The sequence below is a fragment of the Lonchura striata genome, chromosome 12 (genome assembly GCF_046129695.1).
Source record: "Lonchura striata isolate bLonStr1 chromosome 12, bLonStr1.mat, whole genome shotgun sequence".
Taxonomy (NCBI): domain Eukaryota; kingdom Metazoa; phylum Chordata; class Aves; order Passeriformes; family Estrildidae; genus Lonchura; species Lonchura striata.
Genome location: NC_134614.1, coordinates 1,529,406 through 1,550,334, shown reverse-complemented (window position 1 = coordinate 1,550,334; position 20,929 = coordinate 1,529,406). Strand labels below are relative to the sequence as shown.

The window sequence follows — 20,929 nt, the reverse complement described above, 5'->3', positions numbered from 1 at the left end:
CACTGAGAAAACTTCAAAGCACAGGCAGGGAAGAGTTAAAATTCTCTGAGGGAAAAGGGTTTTTCAAAATACTTGAATTAACTTCTAAGTGTCTTTAAAAGACAATACACCAGTTTTTGAGATTAGGCCAAAATGCTCAGTAGTTGATATCTTCAGACTGATGCAGAGGGATAATTGCAGGTGAGTTTCTGAATTGCAAACAAGTGAAGAAAATGCTGCTCTGCTGCTGCTTTCTAGTGCCTGATGTAAATTACTTTTCCTTAGTGAAGATACCTATAAATAGCACATTATCTATTAGCAGGTGGGTTTTGAAATTATTTTATCAGATTCACACATTATATTAAAAAAAAAAACAGGATTACAGACTTATCTAACAAAATTACTTGGTTTTCCATGACGAGATGCAAATCTGCTCCTAAATCTGCTAATATCATGGAAGCCCCAAATAAACAAAGCTCTGTGTGAATGTTTTTGTGTTTCAAATTCTGTTCCACACAGAGCTGAAAATCTCTATCCACCATAGCAGCTCTGTGATCCCCAGCCCTGTGTATGTATTTAGTTGTGTATATTTGTTCTTCCTAATGGAGAATTAAAATAGCGTAAATCTGTGCTAATGTCTGTGAGTCCTATTATGAGTTATTCCAGGTTCTTTTAAATTCCTGATGTAGATAAAATGCAGTAGTTTGTTTATTTTATGATAACTTCATTCTGGGTTTAATTATTCATAAGATCACAACAAAAGGCAATATATTTTGCAAATATGACTGTGTAATAGTATGGCACTTCAGTAGAGCAATCTGATATTGAATCTTCAGTGAGGAATGAGTAACTTGCTTTTAGTTGAATTATAAATCATGTAGATTACTGCAATATAGATAGTTAGATTCTGCTCTATTCTCATATTCCAGCAAGAGCAAAAAACATAGTTCAGCACTTGGTAAAATGAATGAAGTTTCCACCAAGGGAGTGAATTAGAACTATGTTAAAATTTGTTTTATAGCAATGTGTTGTAATTATCTGGTACTGGATATATTTCCTGCCAGTTTAACTGCATAGATCAAACCTCCAATGTCACAGAGCAACTCCTACATCTAATACAGCTCTAGGAGTCAAGGATATTTTAAGATTGGTAATGGGCTGTATAAAATGAAAGCATTGCATAGCCTGGAGGCTATGTGCCGATTGTTGTGGTGCCACTGCCCAGGTGTGTGAGCAGGAGCTGGGCAGGGGGACACAAATTGCTTTGATCATTAACCCCCTGCACCTGCGGGACTGGTTTGGGCTGTTCCTCCCCGAAGACTTGAAGACAAAAAAGTTCCCCAGGTCTATGCAGTAGGTGTAGAGAATCACCAAAATCCTATTTTACTGCACATTTACATCTTCGGTGCAAATCCGCAAAATAAAATACGGGAGCTAGAGCAGCATTCTCCATGTCCACCTCTCTTACTACATCTTAGTGCCAGTGTTCCACAGCCAGAGTTATGGCTCCTTTTCATTGTATTTTTAAGCCAGCTGAACCATGCAAGGCTGGGGTACTCTATGCTAGCCCAGCCTGTGTAGTGAGGGCACTGTTACAGCAGCATAATGACTAAATCAACTTGCGCCAAGAGTCCAAGCATGATTTTTCAAGGATTTTGCTCAGAGTTGTCAAATATAGGATGTTCTTCAAACCATTTATGTAATTTATAGTATTTAAAACTCTTAATTTCCTTCTGCTGTTCCCCCCAAAAGACATCACCAGGTGGTGGGTTATGTCAAGATGTTTCATCAGTTGTCTCTTTCTTTTTTTTTTCCTTATTACCAAACCAAATGTGGAAAGAAAGGGAAAAATTGTTATTTTAAAGATCTTCTCAATTAAGAAGCAGAGTTAAACCAAATCCATTCCATACAAAAGAATCTAAAAAATTCTGTGTGTATGCTTCATACAGGTTCCACGAAGGAGTTGATTGAGAGCTGCTGTGGAGCTGGCCAGCAGTGGGCTATAGACAACGGGGAGTGCACAGAAATCCCTGTAAGTGGCATGGATGGTGATATTTGCAGGTACGTAAGGTAAAACTGAACATTTTCGGTTAGCATAAAGAGTAGCCCTTGAGGAGAAATCAAATGTACTTTGTGGGATGTCCAGGAGACTGGAAACCGTGTCATTCATTGTCTGAATTATTTGTATACTGGCAATACTCATGGCTAACTAGAAGCCAAGATTTCCCCCTCCATTTCCCCAAAAACCTAAACAAAAGCTTTTTAAGGTTTCTTTTTGTCTCTCCCATGAGCAGAGCACAGATTTCTGTGTCCTGTTTTCTGCCCATCTGCGGAGTTGCAGTTAAATGGGAGGGCAGAGCTTGGCAAGTTCCGAGTGGAGTAATTATCCGTGTCATTAAGGGATGTGTTTATTGCTCTGTGAGTGGTCCCTGGTTCTGCTGGAGGGGGCACCACATCCTGTCCTGCTGCTGATGTCAGCAGCACCTGGTCTGAGCGGGAGCAGGAGGACAGGGATGGGTGCAGGGTAGCCTGGATAAGCACCCCACGAGCTGCAGTTCATCCCATTCCCTGCCAAAAGCCTGGAGCGGCCCTTGGGGTGGGATGGAGACAAAGTCACTCCAGACTCACATTATCAATACTGATCCCATAATTTTGAGCATTGAAAAACTTTGGCATAATCCATTTTATCAAATTTAGCATCATTGCACCTTTCTGAAGTTACTGGGAGATTGAAATCCTCCCTGCTGGGATCTGGCATGACATCACTGACACATGGTACCAACTATCTGTGTAGTGAAGGCAGATGAAAAATTCCAACCTCGGCCTAAGTAGGTGCAAATCCAGTACATTAATGAGTTGCACCTGCACATCTGAGGCTGGTTGTAGATGAAAAAGCCAGATACTAAATGTTTCAGTCCCTCTGAACCTACTGGGATTAAAGGGAGTAAGAGATCAGGGGTTCAGTTATCTTACTTGTTAAATTTCAGTTGTGTCCCTGTTTTAGAGATTTAAGCCTGCCTATGAATATTATGTCTAAAGAAAACATTTTATGTGAAAAAGTATTCAAGTATGTGGCCTCAGAGCCTGGAAAGCAAGGACAAAATCTTGCTGCTGCCACTGGGAGCTCTGCCAGTGAGCAGGAGCTTCCCCTCTCCAGCCCCAGGGCACTGCCTGTGCTGGAACCCTGCAATTCCTGCAGCTCCCAGGAGTCTGCTCCAGCTCAACTCACTACCTAAAGATTGTAAAATCCCAGTCTGGTTTGTGCTGGAAGGACCTGAAAGCTCATCCCATTCCACCCTCTGCCATGGGCAGGAGCACCTTCCACTATCCCAGGCTGCTCCAAGCCCTGTCCAGCCTGGCCTTGGACGCTTCTAGAGATCCAGGGGATAGATAGGAAGTAGATACTGTTATAAATGAAAATTTGTCCAGCCAAATTTAAAATGAAAAAACATAAAATATTTATTTGCAATCAAATTCTATCTAGCCAGCCACAAGGAAAGAACAGAGCCGAGCCTGGGGTCGGCCCTGGGTGTGCCACGAGGAGTCAGCCTCAGCAGAGGTTTTTCCCTATGCCCACACACCTCCATCCTGGCACAGGCGGTTTTTATAGGGAAAATTCTGCCCGAGGCTAAGATTTCGGCAGTCAGTCTTTTCTTCCATTCAGAGTCCATAGGTTAATGAGATTTTCTTTTTTGGTGCTGAAGAACAATTCAGTGTCAGGAGCTGGTGAATCTCATGATGAAATTTACGGAACGCTGCATTCACATGTCTGTCGGAGGATTTCCATGAGCTCCATCCCGGGTCGTTCAGGCAATGATCAGCACCTGGGGTCCCGTATCTCCCCAGACATGGCCCATCCCCATCTCCTGGCGAGCTGTACCTTCTTACTTGTAAATGGGGTTTCAACACGCACCCGGTCTCGCCTGCGAGGGCGGGGGGGAGTCCTAAAGCAAACGTGTATACTCTAACAAATATTCAATATCACAGCTATCATATTAGAAATGGCACGGATTATATCTACTACACATAACAATGCTCATTATAAAAACGAGTTCCTCTCACGCTGGGGTAGTTTTCCGCACGCCCGTGGGTGTTGGCAGTGAGTAGCGGAGGCGGCTCTGGGGCATTGCCGGGAGGGCCGTGCGGGCGGGTGACGGCGCTGGCCTGGCCCGCAGGATCGCCCAGCAGCAGTGCTGCGTGTCCGCGCTGAGGGAGAGCAGCTGCCTGGCCGGGATGCTCGCCGCCAGGGAGGGCGACGCCTGCGGCGCCGAGGACAGCGACCCCTGCGCCGGCTCGTCCTACAAGGTGAGTCCTGCTGCCCCTGGGGCGGGAGCGCCCTCCCGCCTGCCCTCCTGCGGGCCCTGGAAAACATGAGCTCGCAGGAACGTGGCAGTGAGATGGCGCCATTTGCATTGCGGTTTGCAGCTATTTTTAAAACTTTGCGCTAATGCTGTTTTGAATTGATTTCCGTCTCCATTTTGGAGACCTAATTGGCTGTATTGCTTCTGCTTCCTCGTTTTGGAAGTAGCCGAAAAGTCCATTTTAGTTTTTATATCTATAGTGTAGAAGAATTTAGAAAATAATGGGGCAGAACTTAATTGAAGATATAATGTGAAACCCATTACTGGGTGCTTTGCTTGCCTCCAGTGTTGAATTGTTGCCCCCTTTCCCAGTTCTGCACAATGCTGGACTAGAGGAACGAGCATTTAGATGATGATGGAAGCTTTTCTTCATAAATAAAGGCAAACCATTAATGGACAGCACAAATCACAAATCCTGAGCCACAGCCTCTGCTTAGATAAATGAAATTTACTTTATGAGAGCCAGTGGAGCCAAACCAATTTAAACCAGTTTGAAGATTCAGCAGCTCCGCTTGTCCTGTTTTCACCAGAACAGTTCTTTTCAGAATTCATTTCCCTCTGATCATAATTTACATAGCTATAGCTCAGCTTAAGTGCAGCTTCCATGGGCTCAGCAGGAACCTGATTAGTTCTATCTGTTCTTTTATATCGCAGATTCTCACAGATAATTGTTCACTGGAAAAGCAGAGAATGTGGATGTCCACTGCAGGGTTTAAGGGTTAATTAGCTGTGCTGATTTGTCATCTTTAGGACCATTGCTTATTTGGGTCGGAAGTCTGTCATTAGAGTAAAAGGAGAATTTGTGCATTCGGGAGAAGACATTAATATGTCTGAAATGTGACAGAATTGTTATTCTTGGGTTTTCAGCAGGGTTTGTTTGCATGCTGAGCAGAGCCAGGCTGAGGAGTCAGCCTGATTACACAAACGATTCCTCAGGCAGGTGGCAAAGGATAACTCCATCATTCCTGGCTGAGCTGAAACCAGTGACAAAATACTCTCGTGGAATGGTTCCTTATGCCAGTTCCAATGGGATTTTTCCCTTAAGATAAACCATCTCAGACAGTAAAATTACTGAACAGCTATGCTCACCTATTTAGCTTGTTTAGCCCTTGAGTCATTGCAGCTACTGCTTGAAAAAAAAATCAGTAAATATTGAGACTGTTGAGACTTCATATTACTTTAGCATTACAGTATGTACTGCTGTAATACAAAATAATCCTACCTCGTACTACTTTCTAATGCTTTGTTTTACAAGAAAGGTTTTCTAATTTTATTATGGTTAAACATTGTTTCAGAGGGGATCTGGCAGAAGATGCTGACAGTCCATAGTGGTGTTTCTACTGATCTGTCTGCTCCTAGTAAATGCTGTGGCATAAATCAAAAAAGTTTGTCTGGAATGTGGAAAGATTCATTAATTGCCTCAAAACCCAGCCAGATATTTACACTATCTTGCCAAAAGCCAGGGTTTTATCTCTAGGTTACAAACATTTGTAGGTCTTTGGGCATTTTAGATGTTTTCACCTCTTGCTTCAAGGTAAATGTGGCAGTGCTGGTTTTTCAGATCCAGGAGTTCAGCCTGTGCTAGATCAGCCTAATCTTAGGGTGCTTTAATTATTATTTACTCTTAACAGAAAAAGCACAGGCTTAGGGATTTTTCCTAGTGGATGGAGACTCCACCAGGGTAAATCCAATTATGCAGGATTCCAGCTAAGATAGTTTTGAAGCAAATGCAGAAAGCTGTGAACCAAAGAATGGTCCTCAAGGTGGGTTTCTCAATTGCAAGGTAAAAATAGCAGTATTTGCTACTAAATCAGTTGTAGACTTCCTGGGAAATTCAAAAAGCAGCTAACAGAAGGTTGAGTCATTCAGATTTTTGCATTTTAGTAGGAATTTTTCAGGGAACAAGTTTTTACACTGGAAAATGAGATAGTTTTGTTCACCTGGAAAATATGTGAGGCCAAAGATGCACGGCTGATTTAATACTCTCTGTCATGCCTGCACATAGGATAAATTGTGAATCAAACTATGACTGAAAGAAACCAGGGCCTTCAAGCCAAATACTGATATTTTGCAGTACTTTAGTAAAAACATGTATTATCTTTATCTTCTATTTTGCATATTGAAGGTGACAAATCTGAGCTAAAACAACAACAACAACAAAAAAGGCAGAAACCAGAATTTTTTTTCATAACATTTGAATTTGCGGGTTCTGGATTTTGGGAGGATGGCAAGAGGAATTTTCCCTTTTCTAGCATCCCACAATTCATTATTGCTAGGGTTTTTTTGTTTTTTTTTTTTTTTTTAAATATTCTTTTGAAAAGATAATTTAGCCTATTTAGTGTGCAAAATAATTCATCCTCTTCAAGGCCCATAGTGTAGATTTTTCACAAATGTATTTGGGCACGTGAAGGGAGCTCCTTATGGCTGTGCATATTTGCAGATGTGAGTAATGTCTGCTGTTTGGTGTTTGGGGATTTCTCAGATTAGGAAGCAGGGCCATAAAATGTGAGCTGCAGCCATCAGTGCTGGCTGAACATGCCAGGCTGTGCACTGAGTGTGAGGTGCTCACAAAACCCCAGAGCTGTCCTGAAAAAAGGAGCTCAGCAGAAGAGTTTCTGAGCATTGAGCTGGCAGGGGGATGCATCTCCCTGGAGGAGACAGGCTCTGTATTGATGGGAATGCCCACCTAGGATTTCTAATGATGAAAAGTGATCCCTCCCCATTTCCACACTCCTTTCTACACTGCCTCTCTTAGTGGCCTGCCCAGCTCAGGGATCTCCCTCCTGGGAGCTGCTCTGTCTGTGATGCTCCTGCTGCCAGCTCGAATCCTGCCCTTCATTTCCTGTCTGATCCCTTTTCACAGGCTGAATGTTTGAACAGGCTGGAGTCTCCTCTCTGGGTTCAGAGAGGCTGTTCCAGTGTGACTGCAAACTCTCAGCGAGTGGGTGACTATCAAAGGAGTTGCACAGGGAAAGAAACTCTGCTTTTCTGTCAGTGAAACATGTTATTTATAGCTAAAATACATGAACAAATAAATAAATAAATTAGGGGTGAGAGGACACCTAAATTCAAATCCACAAAGGCATCTCCAGCTCAGGTGTGACCTCTGTGGTGTCTGCAGCAGACACAGCTCCTCAGCTTCCCTTCTTGGTTAGGTATCCACTGTGCATCCACAGCATGGACTTTTTGAGTTTGGTATCATTTATCTGATGCCTTTTTGTGGGCTGACTTTGCAGTAGATTTGTCTGGGAATGAGTAAAGCAGCACACAGTTTTTGCCTGCCACCTGCAGCAGAGCAAACTGCACGAGGTGGGAGATGAAGATGTCAGCAAAGCTGCTGTTTAGATACTCTGGGGAAGGAAAAAAGAGGCAAAGAGCTCATCAAAGACACCCTGGCCTCCCTCCAGCCAGTCCCAGCAGGATGCTGCCCAGCACAGCTGGGTAATTAAAGGTCAGAGCAGGTTTGCAGGGCTGTAGTGCAGAGAGGAGAGTCTTTACTGGCACCTGACAGGGCTGGGATGCTGCTGACTCTCATGTCTGTGCAGGCTATTCCCAGTTCCTGCCACATGGCTTCAAACTGCCCATGACTTGAGCTCTAATGCAAAGAGGTGCAAATCTGTGGTATTTTGTTTATAATTTCTGTTCATACTTCACACAAGCAAGGCCTGTGAGCAAGAGCTGGAGGGAGCTGATGTGCAGCACCACTCCTTCCTGGCATGCAGACCTGCTGAAATCACTGGTACAGCCAGACTTTGTATTTGTTGTGGCTGCAGTTGACCTGTTACTGCAGAATGGCAAAAACAAGCACAAGTAAAGCTTTGATATTTAGAACTGTCCACACTCCAAATGTTTTTCCAGATGCTCCACTGCTTAGGAAAGTACAGATCAGTTCCAGGTGTGTGTGGGCTCATCCCTGAAGCTGTGTTGAATCACTGAATAGAATTGTTGAGGTGGAAAAAGACCCCTAAGGCCATCAAGTGCAACTGTAAACCCAGTACCACTGCCCTATTCACCACTAAACCATGTCCTCAAGTGTCACACCCATACATTTTTTGAACACGTCCAGGCGTGGGGACTCCACCACTGCCCTGGCAGTTTGCTCAGTGCTTCCAAATGCATGTTGCTGATGTTCCAAATGCTGGTTGCTGACATTCCCGTCTTGCAGCAATGCTGTGATTGCTGCAGCCTGGGCCTGCGCCTGAGGAGTGAGGGGAGAAGCTGTGAGTCCAACATCAACCTGGGCTACCCCTGCAGCCATGTGATGCTGTCCTGCTGTGAAGGGGGGGATCATTTCATCCATCCCGAGCTCAAACGGCATCCGGAGCCTGTGCCAACGGTGACCCCCGAGAAGGGTGAGTGTCCTTGGGTCACGGAGACCCTGCAGCCAAGGGCTCTGCCTCAGAGGGCTTTCAGCAGGGTGCTGGAGGGAGCAGAGCATCAGGGGCTCAGCTGCTTTCTTTTCAGATCTAGCATGGATTGCCTTGTTCCTAAAGCAGGTTGGAGAAAGCAAAGAATGTGTGGATGTTTCTCATCCCTGAGTATACCTGAGATCTCACTGAGCAAGGAGCTTTGGCACTGCGTGTTCAAGAAAAGCTGATGGAGAAACTCGCTTGAGGATTAATTTTAATGTCACAGAAAGCCTTGTCAGATTTGGTCAGGAATGGAAGCAGGTGTTCTTCCAGCTTTGGCTGGTGTTGAAAGGCAGGAGGAAGGACAGCCATGTCACTGCTCAGTGGCTCCCAGGCTGCTGCTAATGCTCACAGAGGAGAAGACAACAAATTGTGATATTGGAAAGGTTCCAGAACATCCGGATAACTTCTCCTGAAATTTGAAATTCAGCATGGGGTCAATTTCAGCACAGTACTTCAGCTCTGATGTCAGTGGGAATGGGGTTGGCAGTGATGGGAAAGGTGAGCTTGTGACCTCCTTTGTGACTGTTTCTCAGTGTCTCTGTAAAATATCTGTCCCTGCAGCCCTAGGGAAGGAGGAGGTGGCCCTCCAGCACAATGGTGTTATCTCCAGGATGGGTTAATTTTCCCTTATCCTTGCAGTAACTGTTTTGGGTAGATCTTCTCTTGGCATTTTTGTGCCCACCCACCCTGTTCTGTCCAGTCCCAATGGCAGAACAGCTGTCAGAGATGTTCTGCTGTAGTTTCAGAGAGGGAAGATCACCACGAAGCCTTGTCCATCAGCAGTGAGTCTGAGCTGTCCAATAACCTGCCTGGAGATGACCTGGATGAGTGTCTGCTCTACGGGGGGGAGCTCTGCCAGCACCTCTGCATCAACACCGTGGGCTCCTACAAGTGCTCATGTTTCCCAGAGTTCACCCTGCAGGAGGATGGCACCAGCTGCTCTCCAGGTGAGAAAAGGGACATGAAGGGCAGTATCTTCATACCTTCGCTCATCAGACAGCCTTTTCTTTAGTTTCTCTGCAGTTTCTCTGAGGTTTTTTAATGCATGCATGGGCATGTTCTGTAGAAATTGTAAAATGTAAAGAAAAATGGTAATTTAGGACATTCAGTTAAGCCTTTTTTTGTGTTTGGTGGTATGGGATAAGGGTGGTGTTTCATATGTTCAAATCAAGAGTGTTTACACTTTTCAGAAGGGGATTTGTAAAGATTTTTAAAGAAATACCTGCTCTTCTCAGAGTAATTTTGTGTTTCACAGTTAGGTTTTCTTTACACAATTTTAAACAAACTTAACTCGGTTCAGACAGACAGCATTGCTTCCTGAGCTTTAATTTTTATCTAAAATCATTAACATACTTCAGTGATAACAAATTCTAAATTTGTCTAGTGTGATGGAAGTCTGGAAAAGAAAGTTGTTGTGTTGTAATTGTTTTGATGTGTGAAATTCTCCAATGGCACAATTTCAGGTCAGATAACCCAGAAAGCTGAAACCTCCTATTAGTTACAAGTGCTCTCTGTTATTTAACAAGCAAAAGCAGTGTTTCCATCCAATGACAGAACTCCTTAGGCTTCTAATCCTCTGCCCAAGACAAACAATGAGCATTCTGTATGTCATCTTCTGAGTGTGGTGTTACAGCATTTACCTCTAGAATGCATTTGACTGTTCTTGTGGCAGCTGTCTGCTCTGCTTTTATTGAAATTCTGGGAAAGGAACCTCATCCAAAAGAGGCAAAGAAAATTTCTTATTTTAGCACTGCAGAATTTGGCCAGATTGCTCACCTGGAGAGTATTTGTGGTTTTGCTTTGCTGTTCCTCTCCCAGCACTGAGGTTCTGGGTGAAACATCTTGTCATCTAAGAAGTCATGGTCCTGCAGGTCTGCAGGGCTGTGGTGCTCAGGGCTGTGCCCAGGGGTGCAGAGGGGTTTGCAGAGCTCACCTGGGGAATGGGATTGTGACAGGGGCAGGGGACCCCTGTGGGACCTCAGAGGTGCATGGCAGGGGCCAGGGCAGGGAGGGCTGGTGCTGCCTTTGCTGTGCCAGGCTGAGGGAGGGTCAGGGAGGGGATTGGGAACCTCAGTGGCTTTGCTTGGCTGACCCATATGTGGCACAGTGGCCTTTCAGTTCTCCTTGTCCCCATGTGTCTGTGCCCATCCTGGGCATTCCTGGGGAAATCATTCAGGCTGTGCCCCAAGCAAGTGATTTTTGTTTGCCTGTGTTCCACAGCCTGTTAGGTGTCTGTGCTGACTTCGTTTGTTTAAGGAAATCACTCTTCCCACACCCCAAACCTGCACTGCAGTCACCTTTGGTCATTTAAGGTTGTCACTGTATTGGGGATCACACTTTGCTCCAGGTGACCCTTGAACTCTGGGGACAGGACACATCCCTCTTAAGGGACAATTTAGCCCTGTGGATTTAGGCTTCTGTTTTGATGATACTGATACTCTTATTCATGTAGCAGAGTATTTTTTTTTTTTTTTGTGATACCTTTAACATTACTGACTGTTGAAAATATTAGTGGCAGCCAAGTAGAAAACATGACAGCAGCTGTCATGTACAGAAGTAGTTTCAAAGTACTCTGTGCTTGTAAAGGTGTTTGTTGTTTGTCTGTGTTGAAATAGGATGGACAGGATAGGGTCAAAGGCTTGTTTTTTTCCATCAAATACCAAATGAAAGACAGCCACTGTATTTAAAATACAGCAAATGTTTAAAAAATGAAATTAGCACTTTGTAGTTTATTCTGATATTGCAGTACTTTACAGAAGTTATTGTCAGCCAGGCTCTCTGATCTGTGTCCATGATATTTGTCTCCTCCTCCAAACCATGATGGAGTGGGATGAATGGGATCACCCCTTGCTGTGGGGCTTCTGGTAGGGTTGGTGCTGTCCCTGATCCTCCCTTGCCTTGCAGATCCTGACAGAGGACAGATGACCAGGCTGGAAGCCGAAGCCACCATCCCTCCAGTAGCTTCTCCCTCCCAGCCCATCCTCGTGGTGTCCTTGCAGGAAGAGCAGGACAAGTGCAAAGGTACACTGGAGTTGTCAGCTCCAGGGGAATGTTTAGAGACAGAATAAAACTCCACTCGTCCCTTCTCCAATCTGATTTCAGTGCACAGCTTCAATCTATTACTGTGGCACAAGGCTGAGGAATTGTCAGGGGAAACCTGAGGGAGAAATCTGAGGCTGCTCTGCTTTCAGGGTTACTCCCCACCTGCTCCTCAGGCTGGGGTGGCAGTGCAGCAGTGCAGGCTGGAGTGAGCAGTGCAGGAAGGAGGGGCCAGATGTGTCTGTGTGCAGCAGGAGGGTTGGAAGCAGTGCTTAGGACTGCCTGACAGGTTGGATCCAGGCTGATTTCCCTTGCCTGAGCTGGGATTGTGCCTGGCAGGCCTGGCAGTGTGGAACTGCAGCTGATCTGTGCTGGGGGTCCTGACGTACTGTACAATTTTGTGTTGTGCAGATAACGGCCCCTGCAAGCACCTGTGCAACATCGTGGAGGGAGATGCTGTGTGCTCCTGCATGGCTGGGTACACACTCATGGCTGATGGGGTTTCCTGTGAAGGTGAGTGCTTTGGGCTCCCCACAGAGCCATGGTTAAATGGTCATGTGCCTCACACCCCTGGGTGTTGCTCGTTTTCAGGACTGGGAATTGCAGTGCCATCAGAGAGACCATTTGGCAGAAGGAGTCCCCGTTCTGCCTCACAGATACCTCCTGAAACACAGCGTGGCTGTTACCTGGCGAGGCAGAGGCAAGCCTGGGCTGCTGCTTTTTTCCTCTGACATTGCAGGCTTTTTTTCAGCCCTTCTGGTTTCTCTTCCCACTGAGGTTCCACGGCAGACTCTGTGTGCACAGCTGTGGACACGCAGCACTCTGGCTGGGAGCAGAAGCAGCAAGCAGGACATGGGCACTTTTGCTGTCCTGAGCACCCTCAGGGCACAGCTCTGCCCTGGCATCTGCTCTGTTTGCTTTTTGCTCCTCTTGCCTTGGAAACCTGAACTCAGGGAGGCTTCACAGCTGGGGCAGGATGTGCCATGGGAACTGGACCAGCTCCGGGTGATCACTTGCTGCTGGAGCTCTGGCCTGCCCAGTGATGAGCAGTGAATTCCAAAGCTGCATCCTCACCATTCACATTACAGAAGTTTTAAATGGACATTCTTGAGTAGTGACAAGGGATATATGTGTCCAGGGAGGGCTTGGGGGTCAGAAGCCATGCCCTGTGACATACCTTAATTATAAATCTCTAAGTGAGGGAGCAACAGTGAAATGCAAGCAGGAGCTCCCAGTGCTCAGAATTGCTCAGAAATGATCCACATCACTCTTAATCTTAGATCTTATTGAATAACAAATCATTTTCATGAAATTCGAGACAGTCTATGAAGAAAATGGCATTTTAATATCACCAGATGAAATATTCACAGTAAGCACTGCTTACCCAAGTGTGGCGGAAGCTAATTTGATTAATTAATGTCAGCATCAAAAGGGGCATTTCAAGGCAATCTTTTTCCTACAGGAAATTTAAAAAATGTATATTTGTCAGTGGAAGCAGTGAGTTTAAACATTGGCAAGGGACATTTATAATCTCTATTGAAGTCAGAATCTGATGGTGAGGGTGGTGGTGCACTGGAACAGGTTTATTTCAAGGAGTGTGCACTGTCTCTGTGTGAATGCCTGCTTGTTTCTAAGGATATTTCTTTCTGGAATGACAGAAGTACAGACTGTGAGCAAGGACTGAATGATCTCCGAGGGTTTATTCCAGCCCTGTTTTCAGTGTAACACTGCATGTATGGCAGCCTGGTGCTGATGTGGGAGCTCCAGCACACTTCATCTCAGCATCCCCGGCATGAGAGAAATGTTGTTTAATTTCAGGAGCTGTTCTAATGGAGTTCTGTTTTTCCCTTTCGGCTGCCCCGTGCTGCTGTAGATTTGGATGAGTGCCTCACAGGTGCTCAGACTTGTTCCAGCGGACAATTATGTGAGAACACACTGGGATCGTTCTCCTGTGTCAGCCACAGTGGGATGTGTGCAGAGGGCTTTATTCTCAACAGGCATAGGAAATGTGTTGGTAAGACGAGAAACACACGCCGTTCCCCTCAGCATCCCAGCTCTCCATGCTCTGCAGCACCTTCCCACCATCCGTGCTCCAGGCCCCTGGTCATCCCTGCATCTGACATCTCAGAGCCACTCGGCACAAACACGTGTGCACCATTTGCTCAGCCCTTCACCTCATGAGTTGTGTGCTGTTTGGTTTTTCCCCAGCCATCTCAGGGTGCAGATAACCTTGAGCAGGAGCCCCGAGCCCACAGGTGTGGTGAGCACAGCAGCTCTGGTGGCTGCAGACTGAGCTCAGGGATCAGAGCAGCTCATCTCTCTGCACAGTTCAATATTGCTAAGTTTTAGACACCACCAAACAATAAAACTTCAGAAATACAGCTCAAGAATTTGCATGAGTCCGGGCACTGGAAAAGATCCATTCCAAAGGGAGGGAATTTTAAAATTCACTTGAGTCCTTTGTTGATTCTGGCATAAATTTCGTGGTGTAAAAGTCAAGGATGCATCATAAGTCTGCTGGATCATCCCTGCTGTTTGACTTCATGTAAGAAACCAATCAATTCTTACAAGTGTATTTATGAGGATTTAGTTTGCTTCCAGCAGCCAGGACCTCAACTTATATGAAATAATTTCTTTTTTGGATACTTTTCTAAAGGCTGGGTTAGGAGGCAGCAGCAGTGTTGCCTGGAAAAATGGAGTACCTGGAGACCTCCAGTCATCCATGAAAGCATCAGTGCCTGTTTGTGTAATGTACTGTGTGGATGCAGTGCTCTCTTCCACCCCTGTCCTCCTCTCTATATTTATAACACTGATTTTCTGACCACCACAGCATCAGTTTTGTTCCTGTCTTTAAAGCTCTAAAATCCTATTTGGTTAATGAGCACTGTGTGGCATTTGGGCATGGGCAGGAGCACTTCTGCAGTGTCAGCATCCAGAGAAGAACTGTGATGTATCACCTTTTCGGTGTTCTTTAAATTGTTGACACTGGATTTTTATTTTTGGTTGTTATTATTATTGATTTTTAAATCAGAAGTACTGGTATGAATGGGAAATGAATGAAATTATTTGGTTTAAATAAAATGGCTGAGAGAGCAGCACTGGAAGGAAGGAGGCCTTTATGAGACAGCTCAGCCTGAGCTGAAGCTGGTGCTGGAGGTGCCCAAGGTGTGCCCAGAGCCTGCTGCAGGCACCACACTCCTGCCTGGGAGCCTGGCAGCTCCAGGAATGGGCCCTTCCTCCAGCTCTGCTCCTGACTCTTGCCACTGAACCCCCTGCTGTTTTCCCTGGACTGTGCAGGAAGGATGGATCTGTCCTTTTTCACCTCTTCCAGGAGTGTTCTGAAACCAAGCCAGTGCCTGTGTGTCTGCAGCTTTGGCAGGAGCTGCTGTGGCAGGTGCCAAGTGCTTCCTTTGACTCACATTCTCCCTCTGCCCCATGACATTAGAACAGTTTTATTATGGCTGATACCACATAAACCTCAGGCACTGCTCATGAAAGCAAAGACACAACTCCCATTTGTGAAGCCCTTCTCTCTCCCTGAACACCAGACTTCTGTGTTCCTCTAATGCAGGGCGGTTTTTACAGGTATCCTTTTAAATAACCTAAAAAACTTGGGAAATGCTCTTCCTTTTTTTTTTTTTTTGTGCTCCCTCCTCCCATCCAGTTCTACTCCATGTATGGTGCCACCAGAACATTTGCCATGTTTAACATTTTTTCCTACTTTTGTAGTCCAAGGGGAAAGCCACAGGCATACACTGTGATTTGTGTTTTGGTCTCTGCCTCATTCTCCTGGGGTATCCTTTTCCAGCCTAACAGCTTCTGTTCTCCACCTTGAGCTGCCCCAAACACGAGGAGAAAACCCTCTGGTAATCAGTTTGTAAATTCTTGTTGGTTTAACAATGTTACTCTTTGCATGTTTAGGGACAGGAGGAACAATCTTTGCACAAGCACAAAGCAGTTGATAATCTTTGATCTGTGTAGTTTCCTTTAGTCAGAGGTGAGGGATTATAACTCCAGGTGCACTTAGGAACAGACACCCAGGATTCCCAAAAGCCAGCCATGCATAGCAGAGTCCTCAGCTGTTTAAACAGCTGTCACACAGCCCCTCTGTGTGTCTTTGGGAGCAGACACTGAAATGCCTTTGGGCTGGAAGCTCCGTGTTTTCCAGAGATAAGAGCCCGGCTGTGTGTTGCTTTTCTGGTGACTTTCAGGCAAAGTCATTCCCACCACCCACTGCACACTGACAGCTCTGCTCCTCTGTCTTTGCTACTCCCACCCACCTCAGTTCCCTCCTGACAGGGAGCAGGACGTGGTCTCTTTATTCCTGGACCCACAGGGTGGGTGGTTGCAAAATAACAAAGTGCCTGCATTGCACAGATGTATCCCATAAAACAGAGCTGGGGCGATTTGAAGAGGAAAAAATAATGAGAAACTGCAGATGCAGCACAAGAAAAGTCTGCATTTCACTTTTTTAATGGAAGGTGCATCAAAATGAGTTTTTGATGTCAAAGTGCATATTGAAATAAATAGCTGTAGGTAAAATGTTGATGGCAGAGATGCCAGCTCTTGGGTGCAGCAGATGTGCTCAGGGATTGTGCGTGTGTCGCTGTTTCCAGGAACAGTTCTGCAGAAAAAAAAAAGTTACTACATGATTACATTTCATTCTGTTTTGCTGACATAAAGTGAGGAATGTTGCTGCCACACACACAGAGTGAGTAAATTCCTCAAAAATTAACTGTGTGACTTGTTTTCAGTATAGTACTGAGTTATTTTCCTCTTTTCCCTGTTTTTTAAAGAAAATATCATCTTACCCTCCCTCACAGCCTTAATTGGATTGGATGAAAACCACAGCTGGTCCAGAGTTGGAATTAACTGTGTTTGAGACTGAAAACATGACTCCTGTTATTCCTAGTGCTCTGTCAAGCATCTTGCTGACTTGTGGAGTTGGCTTCCAGGACTGGAGAGAGACAGGTCATGGGCACTCTGGATTCTAGGGTAAATGTAGGAATTTGTTTAGAAAAATGAATAAAACTGGGCATGTTTGCATGATAAACTGACCAGGGGACTGTGGTGGGCTGGCAGCTGCCCTGATGGCACAGCCATAGTTTCCTGCCCTGACTCTGGACAGGCACAGCAGAGCTTTGCTAGGCCATGGCTCAGGGTTTAAGCCTTGCAGCTCAGCCCAGCTCACAGTCGGCCTGTAGAGCTTGTCAGTGTCTCATGTGCACAAAACTTCCATTGAAAACAAGAATTCTGCCTTGTAATCTGCCAGTTTCCATAATTTTAATTTTCTCAAATGTCTTCCAGCCAGTTCTGCACATTTTTTCAAGCACTTAGAGCTTTGAAAATTGAGTCAAAAATATAGACAAAACATGAAATCATATTATATTTTTTCCCTCTGTGAAATCACCACCTTTTTTAATGCCTGTTACTTAATATTCCACCTGCTGATCAAGTGGAAGGTCTCCTACCCTCTTGGGTTCATATGTCAGACAAACATACTTTCTCTTTTGACATCATGCTGGACTGACTCAAGCTCATGAGCTGCAGTGTGATGCTGTCAGTTTGTTTATGTTTGTGGTTTGCAAAAACATAGATATCTCAGATCTGTAGTACTGCTGGCAGAAAGCCTTGTGGTGCTTTGGGTGCTGTTAAATGCCCATCCATTGCTGGTTTTCTCTAAAACAAATTTTAAAAAAATCAAAATCATTAAAGAACTAAGTCTAAGTAGGTGAGAGAGATCTACTACAGCACCTTGTATTCATCTCCCAGCACGTGATGGGGGTTTTGCTACCTGCATAAGATCACTTGTGAAAATACTCTTACTCTGCTTCACTTGTGATAATACTAATTAATAGAAACTGGGAAAGTGCACAGGGAGACATAACCCTGTAGGAACTTCGGGGCAGGCAAGGACCTGCCCCTCAGTGGAGGAGCTCAAACTTCATGGGAGACAGGTAGAAAGAGATCCAGGTGATGGCCAGGACCTTGCTGTGGATTAACCAACTGCTTTGGAAAGCAAGCCCAGAGCATGTGGATAGTGGCAATGGCAAACAGAGAGGGAAAAAAAAACCCCAGGAAAATAGGAATAAATGAGAAGTGTAATGTAACCAAGCTAATGCAGGTCTTGCAAAACTCCATACATCACCAGTTATCTGAACCCACCAGGAACTGAAGGTTTTTGGTGCTTCTCCTCATTTCTTTGCTAGAAAACCAGCTGTCACATTTTTAAATACAAAAATCTTTTCAAATGGCTTTTCCTGTTCTTGTGCTCCGCAGGGGAAGTAATATATCTGATGTACTTATCTGAGAAGGAGGTTCTACAGCCAAAATGAAAATCTGATTTAAACAATACTCGCTTTATTGTGTAGTATGAAAACAGCTTAATGCACAGAGCAGCCAGAGGACTGGTAATGGTTCTGGTCACATTTGGCTTTTGTTAGCTCTAGCAATTCTTAGCTTTTTATAGAATTGGGAATGTGTGAGGTTTTGTGGAGGTTGGCAAAGAAATTCTTCTTCTCAGTCTCTGCCCCTTTTTGTTGCTTCTCAGTATTTGCTCATCATGCCATTCCAGCTTTCATTATTAACATAAGCAAAACCTGAATTTCAGATTATTTCATCCAAGCCTATCAAAACGTGTAATTTTTAAGGTGTTTCATATTCCTTCCCTAATTGTCCCATGCTCTGCAATCTTGTGTTCAAGTGATTTCTTAAAAAGAACTTTTTCACTACTCCACTTGCTGAAATCAGATCTCTTTAAAGCTCTAAATACAGATTTACAAACGTGATTGAACTGTCTCCATGAGTTTCTGCATCTCCAGTCCCAGTGTTGTATTCCTTAGGGACTAGGTGCCAGCATGATCCAGCTCAGCAGGCAGTCTCAGCTCCCATCCCTGGGCAGGGCCACCCCAGCAGCCCCTGGCAGCCTGGCCCATGGCAGCAGGGCTGCTCAGTGGCCTGTGCTGTGGAGGTCTGGTGAGAAGCAACGGGAATTAATCCCTTTCTCATTCCCTTGTCCGGGAGTTCCCTTCACCATCTCATCAATCCTCTGCCTTTCCTCAGTTCTGTCCATCCCTGTCCCCAGTGCCTGCACCATCCCCTTGGTGTTTGGGAAGAGGGGAGGAGGAGGAAATCCCCCTGTGACTTGTGTCTCTTCATTCACTTTGTGCTAACTAAAGACCCTGGACTAAAAACATCTTCCATCAGAGCACTGTAACAAAGCCTGTGTTGAGTGCCCTTCATTTGATCTTTCTGCTCCTTCCAGAAGAGCAGGAAGAGGGAGATGCCTTGGCACCCTGTGGCACTGATTTGTTCTCTCTTTCTCACAGACATCAACGAGTGTGTGACAGAGAGACACACCTGCCAGAGGAGAGAGCACTGTGTCAACACCATGGGTTCCTTCCGCTGCCTGCAGGAGCTGAGCTGCCAGCCTGGCCACGAGCTGAAGGATGGCGAGTGTGTGGGTAAGGAAAGTGTTCTCAGCTCTCACAGAGGGGAGGGAAGGGATTGCAGAGCATCCTGGTGTTGCTGCTCTGTGATACCAGAGCTGCAGCTCATCATGGAAGTGTTGGGCTTTGCAGGCTTCTCCTGCACATTCACTAATTTGAAATGGTTTCCAGGGATAACTATAAATTACTCAGAACATGGATGAAACCTTCCGAATTAGGATTTGACATCTCCCTGAAGGAAGAATCCCCCTTAGCTCCTCCGCCTGGCTCAGCTGATGCTGTTTGCTGGCGATTCCAGAAAAAATTCCCAGCCTGAATGAATCACGAGGCTGACAGCCCCATCCTTGCTGTGTTCAGAATCCTTGTTAGCAGTTACTTATATTTTACATTTACATGTAACAATTTGGAATGGGTTAAGAAGTTATTCTTCATGCTCCCTGTCAGTGTCTAAGAAAGAAAGGAACATCAGTGCTCATGGCAGCACAGGAGTGTGCAAAGACACACGTGCCCTGCTTTCAGGGCAAAACTCACTGTTATTTACACCTACAAGTTTTACAGTTTCCTGACAGCTGCAATAAGAGATGCCTAAGGAAAGAGCTTAGCTTTTGACATAGAACATAAAGAAATCTCCCTTTATAAACAGGTGTCATAAATGAAGCTTGGTTTACTTGAAGAGGATGTTTTGTGAATGTCTTGTTCAGTTGTCTGATTCTACAGTATTTCTAACATTTATTACTAATCTAATTTACTCTCTAGTCTTGAATTAGATTATAGAGGATTATAATATTTACAAACTGTTTTACAGTAGCCTGTAAAAAACTGCAGATATTTTGGTATTTGTGGGTTGCAAGAGCTGCTGTGAATGAGGAGGTAGGGACCTGAATCAAATTTGCCGCAGAACCTGACAAATCTTGAAGTGATGTCCAAGAGCACACACACTTAACACTCAGATTTCCCATTGGTAACACGTGTCTGTTGAAATAATACCTCCTAATTTCCTTTCTGGAGGTTAGCTGGCCATGAAGGCCACTGAAAGGTAGAGCTGAACTCACCCCAGTGTGGTGTTTTGGTGTGCTGGACAGATATCGATGAGTGCAAGAGAGGAACTCACAGCTGCAAGGTGAACTTTGTTTGTCAGAACACAGAGGGCTCCTTCTACTGCGAGTCAAAGCAGCGCTGCATGGATGGGTTCCTGCAAGACCCAGAGGGCAACTGTGTGGGTGAGTGTGAGCAGCAGAGTCTGTGCCCTGTGCTACAGCTCCTGGGCCTCTCAGGAGCTGTGCATTGACCCCTTGGATATGGAGTTGTCTGCAAACCCTGCTGTGAGCTTAATGTCAACATTGCTGTCTATTTAAAAATGCAAACACTTGTATGTTGAATTTGGAACTATCCCCATAGCAGACCTGCATCAGCCTTGTCTTTGTAGCAGAAGAAATTGAAGTGAAGGAAAAAAAGTGACAGTTTGGAAGAAAGCAGATCAGAAGGGTTAAATAGCATCTCTCACTGCTCTATTCATGTTCTTCACCAGATATCAATGAATGCACGTCTCTCCCTGAGCCCTGTAAGCCAGGATTCAACTGCATCAACACCGTGGGGTCCTACACATGCCAGAGGAACATGCTGAGCTGCAGCAGAGGGTACCACTCCAACGAGGAGGGCACGCGCTGCGTCGGTGAGGACACCCTGGGGC

At 45.2% G+C, this 20,929-nt stretch overlaps 1 protein-coding gene across 1 annotated transcript in view; it reads left to right on the top strand.

Moving 5' to 3' along the window:
* FBLN2 (fibulin 2) overlaps window positions 1–20,929 on the top strand; it is a 92,736-nt gene that overhangs the window by 60,055 nt on the left and 11,752 nt on the right. Inside the window, exons 3-11 of the mRNA XM_077786039.1 lie at window positions 1,929–2,040; window positions 4,155–4,284; window positions 8,506–8,692; window positions 9,493–9,699; window positions 11,657–11,773; window positions 12,203–12,304; window positions 19,120–19,254; window positions 20,322–20,459; window positions 20,768–20,911. Coding sequence (XP_077642165.1) covers window positions 1,929–2,040; window positions 4,155–4,284; window positions 8,506–8,692; window positions 9,493–9,699; window positions 11,657–11,773; window positions 12,203–12,304; window positions 19,120–19,254; window positions 20,322–20,459; window positions 20,768–20,911 — 1,272 coding nt within the window. The remainder of the gene's footprint in view (window positions 1–1,928; window positions 2,041–4,154; window positions 4,285–8,505; window positions 8,693–9,492; window positions 9,700–11,656; window positions 11,774–12,202; window positions 12,305–19,119; window positions 19,255–20,321; window positions 20,460–20,767; window positions 20,912–20,929) is intronic.